At 31.9% G+C, this 17,504-nt stretch overlaps 1 protein-coding gene across 2 annotated transcripts; it reads right to left on the minus strand.

Annotated features, from left to right (window-relative positions):
* Nucleotides 1-8,573: 8,573 nt before the first annotated feature.
* On the minus strand, nt 8,574-16,169 carry LOC130797937 (pentatricopeptide repeat-containing protein At1g74850, chloroplastic). 2 transcript variants are annotated; one of them, XM_057660736.1, is made up of 4 exons: nt 14,139-16,169; nt 10,250-10,564; nt 10,063-10,170; nt 8,574-9,371 (listed from the first exon to the last, which is right to left on the minus strand). In XM_057660736.1, the coding sequence occupies exons 1-4, from the start codon at nt 15,965-15,967 to the stop codon at nt 9,029-9,031; spliced, it is 2,595 nt and encodes an 864-aa protein (XP_057516719.1). In that variant the 5' UTR covers nt 15,968-16,169; the 3' UTR covers nt 8,574-9,028. The 2 variants fall into 2 exon arrangements, with proteins under 2 accessions (XP_057516719.1, XP_057516718.1); XM_057660735.1 differs by having other exon boundaries at nt 8,574-9,374; nt 14,139-16,158.
* Between the last annotated feature and the right edge of the window lie 1,335 nt (nt 16,170-17,504).

Here is a 17,504-nt window from a genome sequence, read left to right on the forward strand (position 1 = left end):
GAGATGTTGGTAAATTTAGGTATTGGTTGTTGATTGTTTATTAGAAAAAAAGTAGATCAATAAGCCAAAAACCAATAAAAAAGCTAACCGGAGTAGTTTTTTTATTTTGGCTTAAAAGCCAGTTTTTCAATTGACTTATAAGTTATTTATCAAAACACTTTTTGGACTATTTGAACCACCAACAAGCCAAAAAGTCAAAAGCCAACAAAAAAATAAACAAAAACCCATGAACCAAACACCCCCTAACAACTTTAAAAAACTGGAAATTTCGAGTTTAAAGAAAATCGTAATAACTACACAGCCGTAACGTATGCAAAACAATTGTCTCATTCTTTTCAAACAAAAGTTCAAATATAGATGGCAACAAAGCAGTAAAAACAATGTGAAAGCCTTCGATGATAAAACTTTAGGAAAATTGTAGAAAAATGCAATGAAAACGATGCTATATTAGAGTTCAAACAATGTGTTTCAAACTTCAATATTGCCAACATCGAATGTATGAGGTTTTGTGACAAACAAATTAAGCAATCAATGATATCGATGTTTGTAGGAGAAAATAATGCAATAAAACGACACAAAGATTTAACGAGGTTCACCCAACTTAGGCTACGTCCTCCGGTGTGTAGTATCTCTTATATTATCAAAAGAGTTCAAAGAACTCTCAAATATGGAGAATTACAATAGAGAAGAGATATATGCTAGTGTTTGGCTTGAGGTGTATTTTGTGGGTATATTTGGATGAGAAAATGAGCTCTCTATTTATAGGAGAGATCACATTAAATAACATTGAGTACATTAAGACTATGAATAAATGACAATGAAACAACCCTAAGCACTTAAAGAGTCAAAAACAGCATCCTAGGAGCATCAGAGACATCGCTCAACCAAAGCAGAGGCTCGCTTGGTCGAGCGGGCTACAGGAAGTTTCTGGTTATATTCTGTCTGCTCGCTCGACCCATCCTGAAGCTCGCTCGATCGAGCGAGCTGGTTGAGCGGCACTTCAGAGAGCTTCTGACAGTTTTGCTCGAGTTTGCATTGTAGAGCATCTTGAATTAAACCTTTACACTTCGTCATTAAGTCCCATAACTCCCATGATTAACTCAATAATTCATACTTTAATTATCATCATAAACCACAAACATTAAGACAAAACTTAATACACCCATTCATGACATCCCTAGGATTCCATCCCATAAGTTACCACATGAATGCACCCATCAAATGTGCACTCAAGTCACACCATTCATAACATGCAAGAATATAAATTTTACGTTGTTTTCGATTAGGAAATATCACTGCGGCAGATAGCTATGAATATGGCAACACAAGAAGCATGAAAAAGAGTTAGGAGTAATATGCTAACAAGAAAAATACCTCAATAAGATCAGATGTGAATATGTCTTCCATACAAGCTCTGTTAGTTACGCATTTATGACATACTCTTCCGATACAAAGACTCGCTTCAAGTTCATGGGTGAATACAGATGAGAAATCATTTTGTTTCAAACGACGACTTCTTCTACGACTTGGAATTCTCAAAGAGCTCCAATCGCTACGGGCTGCATCCTTCGTTTTGTCACGGTCGCTTGCCTTTTCAATTGTCTTAGGAGCCTTGTCATATTTGAAACAACAAAATTCAAACATCGTATTTGTTTATGAGTATTAAAAGATGAGAAAATTTCGCTAAGGAATTTACATGACAAAGTTCATGTTGTTATAGTACTCTAATCATTTTTTCTTTACATAAATTTTTCTCATTCATACCACCTACAAGAGTAGTTTTACGTCATAATTAAAATTTGTGAGGAACACGTTTGCTTATTAGAGTTTCTTCATCACCAAGAAATGACATTAACATTTCATAAGTGCTTCCTTCCATCTAAAATACTTGTTACGCTACTGTTATTGACTCTATTTATTGTTAAGTTTATTTTATATATAGCGACTAATGTGTAAGAAATAATATAGTTAAGGGGATCTTGTTTGAATTGTCTAATCGCATACTTTCATAATATTAACTTTTTATAATTTTCAAATGTGCATAGTTTAATATATAAATGATCAAAACAACAAATAGGATTGCGTAAAACGTCAAATTTAGCAAGTAATAGAGAAAGTATTACACTAACATTGTGTTTAAAAAGAGAGAAATAGAGGGAAAGGAAGGGGAGAAATTCGGAAGGATGGAAAATTACTTGTTTGGATATAATAAAAAGATAGGGAAGAGATTTGGAGGGGAATGGTTTGAAGGGAAAACATGGATTAATTTTGTTAAAAATACAATATCTTTTATACTATGTTTGGATAGCAAATTAGGAGAGAAAAAAAGGAATGGAAGGGGAGGGATAAGGAGGGAAAGTTCATCTTATTTGTTTAGAAGGGAAGGGAAGGAAAAAGGAAGGAAAATAAGTGTTTTCCTTTCAAATCTTTTTCACCTTAGGAAAGATTATATTCTTAACAAAACTTATCTATGTTTTCTTTTCAAACCCCTCCCCTTCAAATCTCTCGTCTCCTGTTATGTTATCTAAACAAGGGATCTTCCATCTTTTCAAATCTCTCCCTTTCTTTTCCCTTCATTTCTCTCTATCCAAATATAATGTTAAAGTGAAAAAATTTTTGAGGGAAATACTCATTTTTCTTTATAAACAAATAAGATTCCTTGCCGCTGCCCTTTCTTTGCCTTCCTTCCTTTCCCCGCCTTTCTTTCTTAACTTCATATCCAAATTAGACCTGTATAAAGGGTCGAATACAAACTGGACCGAACTGAGCTCTACTTTAAAGCAATAGGACTAGGTCGGGTCTTACAAAACTGGATACCAGCTTTAAATGGATCGGGCTTAATGGCCCAAACCAATCTGGCCCGACACGGTTATCTTAATTCAATTATAACTTATAAGTAATTGACACAAATATATATTTTATAATACCATGCAAGATGCAACATACGTTATATAGTACAATTATCAGAAACTTAAATATAATTTACATAATGCAATGTAAAATAATAGCTAATTTAATTATAAGAAACTAACAAAAATAATACCATCATATAATGCCAATGTATCTGGAAAAAATTGGAGCAGTTCAATTATAATTAACCGACACAAGTATTTTACAATACATTAAATAATTAATTATTAAAAACTTAGAACAAATTACCATAATGCAATGTAAAATAATTGTTCAATTATAAGAAACAGATAAAAATAATCAGGCCTGTTAGAAGCCTGTTTTTAGCAAGCTTCGTATTTAGTAAAAATGAACCCTTTCCATTGAAAACATGTCTGATAATGAGTCGATCCTCAACCCGTTACACACCTCTAATCCAGACATCATGTAAAACGCAATTCTGTTATACAAAGAAAATAGAAAATGCAATTCGACTAAGAAATGTACCATGCATGTAATTGAGGCATCAGCAAATTTGCCCCTAATATCTTAATATATCACCGCAACAAAATGTACCATGTATGAAAGATTCAAAAAAATTGTACCTTAAGATTTAAAGATTAATATTAGGTTTAGGTATGTCAAATAAAACAGACGTGGGTTCGGATCATACTTAAAAAGGTTAGAAATCTCTTGACCCAAACTAACCTGTTTAGTTAATTGTGACGAAAATCACAATTTTGAACTGACCCGCAATAGATCAGATCGGCTTGATATCGCCCCACTTTACCTGTTTAGAGTTTTTATTTTCATTTTAAGGTTTTTAACATTGACTACATATAACTTTTTGGCCTTAATTTAAACTTCTTGTTTTTTAGTTGTTTATTTTGCATTTTAAAAATAAGAAATATATTACATGAATTAAGTTTATGTTATACAGGTTTGTTTCAGGTTTACTATTTTGACCTGAACCTAACACATTTCATAAAAAAAATCAGATTGGATCGACCAATTTAATTAATTGGGTCAATAGTCCAATCCAAAGTCAAAACCCACTTATTTCGTGTTATGTTTAGATCGATTTAGCAGATTGGATCAACTATTATCATGGCTAAACAAGAAAATTACTACCTTAACAACAATTAATTTTCAAGATTCAAAAATGCATGGAAAGATTTAAAGCAAAAATGAAACATTTATATAATTTACCTTAACTGCCATACGAGCCCCCTTATTTCCATATTTATAATGGAGTGTTGGGGTAATTTTGGGACATCTTGCAATCTTCTTCTTACAATGGCTTACCATTTCAATCGTATAAATAACCTGTCATATGTTAAAACAATAAAACTTAATTCTCCCATTTGGGTAAAATTGCACCAAATGAGATTGAGAAAGAATAACACTACCAAAGACTTGAAGAATTGATTATTGGAGAGTTTAAAAGTGTATACAGAAATCAAATTCATAAAACCCTAAATCAAAAATCAAAATTAAAAAACAAATCGAAATTTTATTCATGAATGAGTCTCACGTATAATTGATTGATGAATGATACAAGATTTATAATACCTGATTTTTTATTGGAATTTTTCAATGGAGATGCAAAAGTGGTTTTTCGATCTTAAATATATATATATATATATATATATATATATATATATATATATATATATATATATATATATATATATATATGACACGAAGAGAGACATGCGAGTGTTCGGTTATTTTTTCCAAGTATCAACACTTAAAAGAAACCACTTTCCTCCTTTTTCTCTAAATGATATGCCTAAATGGAGTTAAAAAGAAAAAAATTTCTATTATAGTGCTCATTTAAAAATATTTTCTAAAATGGTGTTTATGTCACTAATTTATTTTAATTTTGGTTTGGAGTCTTCAAATCTTATTGTGAACCAAAAGAATAGTAGGTCTAAATAGAACTAAAAAATAAAACAATACAGTCTCTAGTTCTCACTAGAATTCATTTTCTAAAAATGTTCTTTATAAAGGAAAAAATTTAACCAAATTTATCTGAATTTGATTTGAAAACTTTAAACATAAAAATTAGACCGACAAAATAATTGGTATATACATCATATAACATGTGATACATAAAATCAATTATGATACAATAATATAGATATAAAATCGCAACAAAGAATTAAAAGTCAGCTTTTTTCTTTAAATATATCTAAAGTTATCATTTAATTATATGGGTTAGAGGAATTTAGAAAAAAAATAGGAATGCATGGTTGAAATATTTAGGACGATGTTAAGCAATTCATTTATTTATCTACTTTACTAAAAAAAGTTGTTCCCAATAAAAACGAGAAAAATCTGACAAAATATCAATTACTTTATCTACTTTATGAGAAGGATCCACCAATTGTAAGGATAATTTTGAGTTTACCAATACTTAGAATTTTTTTGAATTAACGAGACAGAGTTAAAATTTTTATTAACAAATTTTCTAAAAATAAATCTAACGTCCAATGATAATTTTATATCCAAATGTTCATTATAGCTTTTCTTCTTTAGTTTTTACTGTTATTTTTCTCAGATTGATCCGAGTCTCAAATGCATCAAGTAGTTGTGACCAGCTATAGGAATATCAAGAGAAGCAGTTTTTACTTTTTTTCATTGCAAATCGAAGATACTTTCAAATATTCTTCAATCCCTCAAAAAAAATATTTCAACAATTGTTTTAGTTCACATTGAGGTTTGGAAATTCCAAACCAAAAACAAAGTAGCTTAGTGTTAAACCTTACCTACATGAGCACTACTTTGGGAAATTTTTTTCAATGAGCACCAAAATAGGATTTTTTTTCTTTATAACACTATATACGGAAATCATTATTTTGCTCTTAGGAAATGTTCACCGAAATTGTAAAAAAAAAAGTAAAATTAATTGAAGAATCATAGAGATCATAAGCATTTAAAAAAATATTAAAATCAAATCATTAAAAAATATAGAAATTACAATTATTAAGAAAATTATATGATACATATTGACAAAAATGATAAAAATAATGTTTTTTTTGAAACGAAAATGACAAATGTTATTCTTTAGTATTTGATTCATCAAATGATTTTTTTAATTGTTATAAGTAACATTTACTTATTTTTGTATTTAAATAAAATTATCAAAATACCCTTTTATCCTTAACCTTATCAGCTGCTACATAGGCTTTCCTGTCAGTCCTAAGTTTTCCTTCAAGCAACCTCATTAAAACCCTAACCTACTAACACAAACCTTGACTCTCATGAAACCCACTACTCACCATATTAAATTACCTAAATACTCCACAAGTTAATTCTATAAATATTAGCAAATTATTTCTAATCTTTAACTTACATTTCTTATTGTTACTCAGCCAAAAATTATAATTAAATCTTATATCATTCAATTTATCATTTAATTTTACAATTCCCTCAACTAGATCAATAAATTAGTTTGTATCAAAAGTTTATTCTCAATAACAGAAAACATGAAATCATGTCCAAATGTGATTTATTTCTATCAATGGAATCACCGGGGACAAGTACTGTCATTAAGTGAATAGTGCTGAACATGAAAAATTAAAAAGCTACAATTTGACAATGGCAGAGTGTTTGGATTCTGATTTATATTCTGTCGTTTCGCAAATCAACCATGATTCTACTACTGTGAATACTTCAAAGAACAAAAACATTCATCGTATTAATCAAAGCAGGAGGTGGAAGACATATCCACATCAGAAGTTCAGAATCGATTATATATCCACTCCGTCAACTGTCTTTTTGATTGGAAATTTGCAAAATCAAATTAAAAAAAATGGAGTAAAACTTACCAGATGACGATCAACATATGTACAGAAATCAATGATACATAATTATGAGTAACAATTTATCTATCAAATTTTTGTGTTTGAATTTATTTTAGATTATTCTGATTTGAATTCAACAAAATTAATGTATACTCTTGTTATTTAGTCGATTCAATAAAACAACGGCTACAATTACAAATACATTCTAGTGTTTTGATTCTGATTAATATCATAAAATTTTACAAACTTTATTCTAATTTTATGATATTTGTTTCGTATGATATTTGAAAATTTTATGATTCTGTTAATACTCGTAGAAGTTTCACAATATACACAGAATTGTAATATATCGACTAAACTATCTAAACATCTTCATGGCTGAGAGATTTACATTGCTTCGGTATATTAACAAGAAGTTGCGTGAAATCAAGAAGCAACAAATAAACACAATCATCAAACCACTATATCAATTCACATGTAGTAATAAAAGTGTTAAAGGAAAATAACAAATGTGATTTTTATTGAAGCCTATACAAATAAAATTATTTTAGTAGATAATAGTCGATTAAATGATAATACATATCTAATTTTAAATTTGATTTTTTTTATAAATGGAGGTAAATTAAGTAAAATATTTATATAATTTATCACAACAATTTTATATGCCTAACCTAAAATTTGATACGTTTAGTTGAATGAAAAAGTGATGTATTCAATAAATAATTTTTTAAAGAATCTATATTTAATTTGATTTAAATATAATGTATTCAAAAATTTTACAGTTACTCTCCTGTGAGACGATCTTAGCCTAATAATTTTTTAAAAATACCCTGACATACTAATTTTAAGACTTTAAAGGACAATTTCAAGACTTAAAAATCCAATTTTAAGACTTAAAAATCCAATTTTAAGACTTAAAAGCTCAATTTCAAAATTTTTAATATTTACTTTAATGTTTGAGTCATCCTATTTTTAAGTGGAAACGAGAATTCCATGTCATGTAATTGATCTTTTAAGTCGTAAAATTGATTTTCTAAGTATTGAAATTGACCTTTTAAGTCTTAAACAGTCAAATTTCATGATTTAAAATGTCAAATTTAAATCCTTGAAATTGGTCTTTTAAGTTTTTAAATTGGTCTTTTAACTCTTGAAATTGACATTTTAATTTGTAAAATTGGTAAAAATTATAATCAATTGGGCCAGCCCAATAAGACGCGTCTCACAAGTGAGACGTTCTCACCCAAGTTTTTGTGATAAAATTTATTTACGATAATATACACATGTATTATTCTTTGAAGGTATATTTTTATATACTTCATATTAATAAATTCGTACATTGCATGCATGAGTTTCTATACTAAATTTAAAAAAATTTACTTGGAAACAGACCATAAGCAATATAAATAAAACAAACAAGGTTAATTATATTTAAATTTGTGAAATAAATAAAAATATTATATAAAGAATAAAACAAATAAAACGGTCAAAATGCAACACACGCAAATCCAAAGAGACGGAATAATTTCAGGCAAAAAAAAGCATACTTCATATGATAAAGGATTTAGCAGTTAAGATGGTTAAGGCATGTGAAAAGACTATTAGCCAAAGATTTAAAAAGAGGATAAGAAAAATCGAGGATTGTTGGTGATTTGTGTAAACATTGTCACCGCACTGTTAGCATGTCACCGTTGTTTGGCATTGCCTAGTCCGATATTGCTGGCGATTTACCTGTGTAAACATTTTCGAGTTCGAGTGAACAAAATGGTTACCTTGTGCAAACTACGAACTAGCTGTGGTGCAAACATTTTCAGGCTCGCGGTAAATTGCTATGAGCTCGAGTTTGAATCACATCAGAAACATTAAATCCCATGTAAATAGAATAATTTTGCTCCTTTTAACATTCAAGTGAATATGGATTTCCGAGTTAAATTTCGACAAGAGTGTAACTTCACACGACGTATTCAAGTAGAGCACCGGTTCTTTGAATACAAATGAAGTATACGCAGCTGTTCTAAGCATTGTTTCCCGAACACTAAACTACAACATTTGCCCAAAATTTTTTTGATCATGTACAAGTGAAAGTACGATTACTTCTTTTCGAGTGCGCCTTCCTCCATGAGTCACAACTCGAAAAAAGTAATCTAAACTGATGCTACGTTCCTAGGCAAGCTATTCCATGTCTTGAACCAGGTTAGGTGCAATGGATTCGGCCGTTCCCTGCCAAACAGGTTTTGCATATGCCAACCTAATCCTCGATGCGTAATCTGCGTTGTTTGACTGTCGTTAAGCCAAACCGGGACTTTAATGTGGACAATACATGGATCCTCTTGTTACACTGTGCTAGGCGTAAGGTCTTTTTGTCGTCTAGAAAGAGTAACGGTATTAGCACCGTTATGTTTCTCTCGCCTACCAGAGCTAATGGACGATCTTGATAACGGAAGAGGTAGGGGCGTATTGGAGAGTTTAATCACTTCGTTTGTCTTAGATTTATCAGAAGATTGCTCGATTTCAGACAATAGACGTTTTAGCTGGGAATGCTGGCTCACGATCCGACCACTGTTCCATCCAGGGAAACTAAATGGTGACGACTGCAAATTATCCTTTAGAAAAGAATCAGCCACCTTTGCAACAGGATAATTCTCTGCCGCGGGGCTCTTCTCCATCTCTCCCCTTCTGCTGATAAAATACAGAAACGAAGTCACACCACAATAATACAAATGCGAAAGCGCTAAACTCTATAATATTAGGTACATGAACCGAAATATATCAACGTAAGAAATCATCGTTAATAATGACGAAGTCATTGAATAAAAAAACTGAACTATAGAAACCGATTTACATTGCACTGCCATTTTTCCATGAAGAATTTAAAATTTCGATAAAAGGCATTGACAGTGAAATTAATTTGAAGCAAAAATACAGATAGTAATGAAGGTTTAATCATAAAAAAGGTTTTATGTTCATAATTTTCTATTACCACCTAATATCACATGTTCAAATGGTAATGTATTGGAATGAATTTTGTAAAGAAAATAAGATTGTTGAAGGAGAATAAATATGGTCATTAAATTTATCAAGTGAGAATCCTACCAAAATTACACTAACATTCTATTACCATTCCCACCATTTAGTACCGATTACCAAACGGGCCGCTAATGCCACTGAATAGAAATATTCATGATGTGAGCTAGCAAACCATTAAATCAGGAGAGCACAAGAGCCTCAAAACATGAAAATTTATTCAGCTAGATGGATTTGAATGAAATGATTGTCAACACAAGAATTTAATCTATGCAAGTCGACAAAAACCAACGACCAAGAGGCAAGAAGAGTATAGATGGCAAAGAAAATGAGGAAAACTTACACTACAACAATAGTAGCTAGTTGAGGAAGATCTGTTCCATCCTTCAACAATTTTATCAAATCATTGAGCCACACTGATATAGCGGCACATACACTGCCGGGCCACATCCTGCATTTCGATCAAAATATTAAGATTTAAACAGGGATGACTAAAGAGAATTGTACAAAATGGTTAAACAAGCTCATACCTATGTATATCAAGAGACCAAACCAGCTTGTTATAACGGAATAATTCAGGAAAAAGTCCCCTCTTCGTAGCTTCTTTCAGCACCCTTGCTGCACGTGCCTTCTGTCCAAGCCACCATAGTGCTTCTAGAAGCGTGTTATAAAATCTCATTCCAAAGGCACATCCTTCGGAATTAAGTTTGTCAAAGACATATTCTACCATCTGCCAGTTGGAGTCATCATCAAAATCTCCCTTGATCATTTGAGCAATTACTTGGTGAATATTGGAAGTTTTATGATTCAGCATTTCGTTAAGTAATTCGTAGGCATCATTCAACCTGGTTTGTACAAATTTAAAGTGAGATAAAGTGCAAATCTCAAGTTAAGACACAAGATGAGATTTCAATTTGACCCTATGTACCATTAGTTATAATTATTCCTATCCCATACAGAAACAGCCAGAACACACACTGTTCGATGAAAACTAAAATCCATCATAATTTAGCAAATATTTGTCTATAATTCTAGTTCATGTGAAGTTCGAGACTATGTTCACAATCAAGGATCAACCTGAAATTGCCTTTTTGTTATTACAAGGCTAAGGCTGTGTGAATCTCACTCAAGATCATTCAAATATTGTAACATGTATACAATGAATAAGACTATTGATGACTTGAATCAGATAAAGCATCATTCAAATGTGTCGGACCAACATGTATATGATGTGATAAGCTTTGATATACAATGAAAAGCTTGCGGGGTGGGGAGAATTAATTAATTGATGAGGAGACTTCAATTTCCATACAATCTATTCTAAGTACGTTTTTATATTTGGCTTCCATGGTGAGTGTCTTGGATTCCCCAAAAAACTTCCTTTGTGATAGATTAGAAGGAGTTGACACACACTTCAAGCTGAAGAGATAACCGAGGCAATGTGCTTGGATTCCTCAAAATCTTTAAGAAACCGGGATATGGAAGTTCACCAATGATATGGAAGAATGACACCAAGCTAACCTAAGAACTATTCTAAGGTCTGAAGAAAAGAGAAGATGTTATTGAAAGCCCAATCACAAACATAACCTCAAACTCTACAGATGAGGAGAAAGTAATTCATGAGACTATCATCTAAAGGTTGGTAATAAACCCAACATATCTATGACATTGTCTTTTAGGTTATATCAACTCAAGTCACATTCAAAAGTTACATGAAGATGAACTTCTATCATCTTATGATTATGAATCATTTGATGTATGTGAATCTTTTGATAAGGAAAATGACACACTCACTTTATATTGGAAAGGGTGAGGGGGCCAATTAACTCTTGAGCTTAATGTATATGGACCAATGAGTACAATAACTAGGGGAGATTATAACTACTTCATTACTTTCACCAATGATTTTAGTAGATCCAAGTCCGACTACAATTACTTAATGAAACACAATACGGAATCATTTGAAACGTTCAAAGAGTTCCCAAAGGAAGTAGAGAACGAACTTTGTAAGACAATTAAAGCATTACGAGTGGTAGTGAATATTTGAGCCAAGAGTTTATTTGTCATTTGAAAGGTTGTGGAATTCTTTAACAACAAACTCCTCTTGGAACACCTCAGTTAAATGGTGTGTCTGATTAGAACTAGAACTTTATTAGATATGGTTCGATCTATAATGATTTGGGTACTCTCAAAACTACTATATTTTAAACTAAATTGAACATTGTCTAAAGCAATTGATAAAACTCCATATGAGTTATGGGCATGAAGAGTTTCTAGCCTATCTTTTCTACAAATTTAGGGTTGTGAGAATTATGTAAGTCGACAAATTTTTCTTTGAAGGTAATCCTAAAGAAACAAAAACAAGGGGCTAAATATCTACAACTATTATGAAAACTAAGTGTTTGTTGCTAATAATGATGCTTTTTGGAACGATGATTTCCTTTCCAAAAAGGTAAGTGGAAGTAACATATTTCTTGAAGTTTGAGAGTCGCAACAAATATATGTAAATTATTCCATGCCAAAACCAAAAGTACTTGTGCCAATGCATGTGGTTGAGGAACTGCAACCAATGAATGATACTCTTCCCTTGCCTAAGCTTGTGCCGAGGAAGTGATTTTAACACCACCTCGTGCTGCTCCACTTGAATCTAGTTCGTGCAAAGATCCTTAAATTGTTGAGAAGTAAATTTCTCCTTAGAGGTTTATGAGTTACTTGTTGACAGAAAATTCTGAAATAATGATTTTCGAACACGAAGAACCCACTAGCTACAAGAGTGCCTTGACATGTGAAGACTTTGAAAAGGGCTTGGAGCTGTCAAGTATGGGACTTGGTGGATTTGTTCAATGGGATACACCTATTGGTAGCAAATGACTTTTCAAATTAAAAAACAAGGATGAAAATTGTTGGAAATACTTCACATGTGAGGAAAATCCCACATCGCTAAAATAGTGAGTTGTAGACTTGTATATAATGCTTGATGGGTATTCTTCCTAAGACCATATGATTTTAGGAAAGAGTCAACCTCATCAAGTGTGTATGCAAATCAACACTCGTCACCCATGGGTTTGTGGCCTCGAGCCCGATGTAACAAAACTTCGGTATTTTCAAGGCAAGGTTTTACAAAGAAGATTCATGGTATTGACAATAATGACACTTTTTCACGAGAACCAATGCTAATTATTTCATTCGGACACTCTTAGTGATTGTTGCTTTCAATAATTATGAAATTTGCCACATGGATGTCAAAAATCCTTTCTTGGATGGATTTTTAAAAGAGGATGTGTACATGACATAACCTAAACATCTTGAGGATCCATAAAATCCTAAAAAGGTATGTAGGCTTTAAAAGTTCATTTATAGACTGAAGCAAGCATCTCGGAATTGAAAACTTCGTTTTAATGAAACAATCAAACAATTTTGTTTTCTCAAATTGAAGATGAAGCTTGTGCTTACAAGAAGCTTAGAGGGAGTAGCATTGTCTTCTTGGTTTCAAATAGTTAAATGACATATTTCACATAGGAATCAATATTGTCATGCTTGACTTGGTGAAGCAATGGCTAAAGAATTATTTCTCTATGAAAGACCTTGGAGAAAGATAGATTTAAATGATTGATTAAACTAAGTCAAAGAACTAATATTAATAAGGTTCTTACTAGGTTCAACATGGAAAACTCAAAGAGAGGCTTCCTCCCCATGCCACATGGTTTAGCAGTTAATAAGACTCAATGTCCTTCGGACATCAATGAGATTAAGAAGACAAGTAATATATCTAATGCCTCGGACATAGAGTCCAATATATATGACATGTTTTGTGCTTGATCAGATATCTCATATGCTTTGAGTATAGCATACTCTGATTAAATTCAGGCACACTGCAATGCAGCAAAGACCGTTTGGATAAAGAAATTCTTTTTTAAACTAGAAGCAGTACCTAGTGTTAAAAATTGTATTGTCTTGCTTAGAAGCCAAAAACCGTGTTCAAAAGTTTCACATTATTTCGTAAGATCATCGAAATGAAATATGCGAAAGTTTGAAAAAGTCGCGCATATAACAATAGTGTTGATTCGCTAACTAAACCATCATCTCGACCCAAGCATGTGAGTCATACTAGGATTTGAGATTTATACATATAAGAAAGTGGTTATAACTCTGTATGGTGACAAGATGAAAGAACATCTTGAGCTAGAACATAATGTGGTGACAAGGTGAAAGAAAACACCATTAAGGTAGACAACATTTCTTTAGTCCAATGCTTTGGTATTTACTCAAATTTCCTCTAATATGATGACAGCCAAAAGCATTTTCAAGAAGTAATACGAAACGATGATTTAAGACTTCATCTACAGCTAATGTTACATGAAAGAGAGAAAATCAAACATCCTATGACAATAAGGCAAAATGGTAACACAGAAATCTAACCTGTCACTTTTTGCATAGACTGCAAGCATCATGCAATAGCACATCACACTTGGTAGTATTCCCAGAGCTTTTATTTCTTCAAACTGTTCCTCACCCTCTTCAACTAGACTAGCAAAGCAATAAACACTCAAGACTGCCTCAAGTGTCTGCTCATCTGGGTCACATTTTGCATTTTCCATCTCAACAAAAGCATTTATAGCCTCCTCAAACTCACCTCCCTGTCTAAAACCTTCAATAACACCATTAAATGAATCTCTATTCCTCGCTATGCCGCAATCGTTCATCCTAGACAAGATTGCATCAACTTCCTTATAAAGTCCGCCCCTTGCATATGTGTGAATCAATGAATTATAGGTTTCCACATTAGGTTTGCTTCCCACCTCATTCATTGTGTTAAATGCAACAAGAGCTTCTTCATATAGTCCAGCTAGTCCATAAGCCTCAATAATCCCAGTGTAGGCCTTAGGAGTTGGCACTAATTCTTTACCATTCATATGATTCAATATCTCTTTAGCATCCTGATACAACCCTCCTTTCCCACAAGCAAATATCAAACCTTCATAGGTTTCCATATTTGGCTCAACATTCTCTTCCACCATATCATGAAATAAAGTCACCACTTCCTTAAAATATCCTCCTTCACCAAAAACTTGTATAAGAATGTTATATGTTGCAGCATCTGGCTCAGTATTGCTCACCTTCATCTCAAGGAAAAGCTCGCGAACATCATCATACCTCCCTTGATCACCATACAAATTCAACAAAATACTATAAGTATTAGCATTCGGCATACAACCCGCTTCCTGCATCTGCCGAAACACCCCCATGGCCTCTTTAATAGATCCTTCTTGTGCATAAGCATCCAACAACACATTATAGGATGATATATCCGGCAAATTACCACTCAATTCCATCTCTAGTAACAGCTCAGACACTTTCTCAAGCTTACCCAACTTGCCAAATGTCTCAACAACATAACTATAAGTTGTAATATCTGGCAAAACCCCACTCTCATTCATAGTCCTAAACACCATTTCAGCTTCATCACCCAACCCTCGATTCCCACAAGCACTAAGCAATGTATTATAAGTTATAATATCTGGTTGAATCCCTTCATGCCTCATTTCAGCAAACAACCCCAACAATTCCTCCCAATATAATCCACCTCTAGCACAAGAATTAATCACAGTATTGTAAGTCAATATATTAGGAACCACCCTCTCTTTCTTCATCCTATTCAATAACTCAAGGGCAGTCTCAAACTGGCCATTCCTACCATAAGCATTAATCAAAGCAGTATAAGAGAACACGCTTCGAGGTATATTATGAACAGGCATTTCATCAAACACCTCATGGCATTTCTCAAGCAACCCTTCTCTACCCAACACCCCTATAATAATAGTATAAATATGTTCATTGGGTTTGCACCAAACTTGGCGCTGCATATATTTAAACAACCTTAAAGACCTTTGCCAATCCCCTCTTTGAGCAAATTCCTTAAAAACTAAAGCAAAATCATTAAGGGAAAGCTTATTTTTAAAAGCCTCAAGACATCTAGCAATTGACCCTCTTGGTGGAAGACTACTTAATTTGTTAATCAAAGTTTCTACATCATAACTATACTTACCCTTTTCAACTATGACTGATGGGTTGCCCAAAATTAAGTCTTTGGGTTTAGCTTTAAGCTTGAAATTTGATTGAGTTTTGTATAAAGGTTGGAATTTTTGAGGAAGAAATAAGTTTGGAGGGAAATTGGGGAAAGGGTTTTGTTTTGGAGAGTGGAAAGATTGAGAAGGGAAAAAAGGGGAAAAAGTTAGGGTTTTTAGCATGATGGGTGATGATGAGTTTGCATCAGAAATCGTATCAAAATTGAATTGAAAAATTAAGGTTCTTGAAGGGTTTTAGAGATTAAAATTGTAGAGAAGAATAAGAAAGAGGTGGAGGTTGAAGATGAATACTTTGCAGAAGGAGATAGTTATGGATAACGAAAACCGTTGCAAATTCTTCAATTTACCTTTTTCTTTTTTTTTTTCTTTTTAGCTGGTTAATCCCGCCCATCACATATGGATTATAATTAAATAAATAATACTAATAAGTTTGTTAGATTTTAGTCTTGTCTTACCCATTTTGCATCAATTGTTATTTTGAACTGTCTTATTTTATTTTATATTATTTTTATTTTTGATGATGACACATCACTTTCTTCAAATCTCATCCATAATTTTAAAAAGCCTCACAATTTTTTTTGTCTCGAACATATTGAGAGGGAGGGAGTATGTAGTTAGTATTCCTCCTTTTTAATTTAGGTTATAGTTGGAACTTAATTATTTGGTTGATATTGAAATTTAATCTCTTTGTTTTCATTTGTTCTTTCTATTTATTTTTTATGCAAATTACAATGCAAGCTTAAAAGTTAAATAATTTTAATTATAAGCTTTTAAAATTCTAAAAAGTTAATATTTAGGAAGAATATATTAAACGAATCTAACAAGATTTTTTTATTTATAATGCTAAATTTTACATTTTCCTTAAATATATCCCATTTACAAATGATGCAAAACTAAGAGGATTAAGTATTATTTTTTTTGTTGGACTAAATTTGCAACAATGCACAAATGAAAATGAAAATTTTTTTATATATAATGTAGCAAAATTAAAAAATTTGTTGGCAAAACCAAATTAGTATGTTGAATCTTTGTCATAAGAGTGACAGTGTAAGCCCTAAACCACTTGAAAAACCCGTAATTTTCCTAATTCATATTTTATTATCGATAACTTTAAAAAAATTATTCACAACAAACAACAAAATTTATATTATTTTATGATCAAAATTTTTTCTCAATTATAATATGTTATATATGCCAAATACCAAATTACATAATTTAGATGGTGGATTACATTATTGCTTACTCAATGGCATACACATAAGAGGAGAATGGTGACGTACAATGGAGCATGGTTGTTTGGAGTTTGGTACCTTAGCAAGAAGAAGAGGTAAAAGGGATCCTGGCACAGTTCGAATGAGCCTTATATTCTGAGGTGTTTTGTTCTTGTATTGTTCATACTTGATAATATAAATTGCTCTTTAAGGGGAATGTACAACATACTATTCAAATATTTTTTTGTGTTCTTGCTTGTGTTGTTCTTTGTCCTTTCATTGTTTTTCTTCTTCGCCATTGGTAAGGTCCTTATAGCTTTTATTTCCTTATAAATAATTTTTTTGATATTAAAATCAAAATTTCTTTTAAAAGGGATTACTTTAATGATGAAAAACATTGACTTCAAATACAAAAAAGTAATTAAAAATTTACTTACTTACCACTAAAAAGTGATGAGTCAAAATACAAAATTATACTAGAAATCGAT

This window comes from Amaranthus tricolor, chromosome 13 (genome assembly GCF_026212465.1).
Source record: "Amaranthus tricolor cultivar Red isolate AtriRed21 chromosome 13, ASM2621246v1, whole genome shotgun sequence".
Classification (NCBI taxonomy): Eukaryota; Viridiplantae; Streptophyta; class Magnoliopsida; order Caryophyllales; family Amaranthaceae; genus Amaranthus; species Amaranthus tricolor.

Excerpts from the sequence above, each read along its gene's own strand:
- LOC130797937 (XM_057660735.1), bottom strand. The coding sequence starts at position 15,967 with ATGCTAAAAACCCTAACTTTTTCCCCTTTTTTCCCTTCTCAATCTTTC. Across the intron at positions 10,171-10,249 it reads TGGTCTCTTGATATACATAG|GATGTGGCCCGGCAGTGTAT; the intron begins GTATGAGCTTGT and ends ATCGAAATGCAG. Across the intron at positions 9,375-10,062 it reads CTAGCTACTATTGTTGTAGT|CAGAAGGGGAGAGATGGAGA; the intron begins GTAAGTTTTCCT and ends GTATTTTATCAG.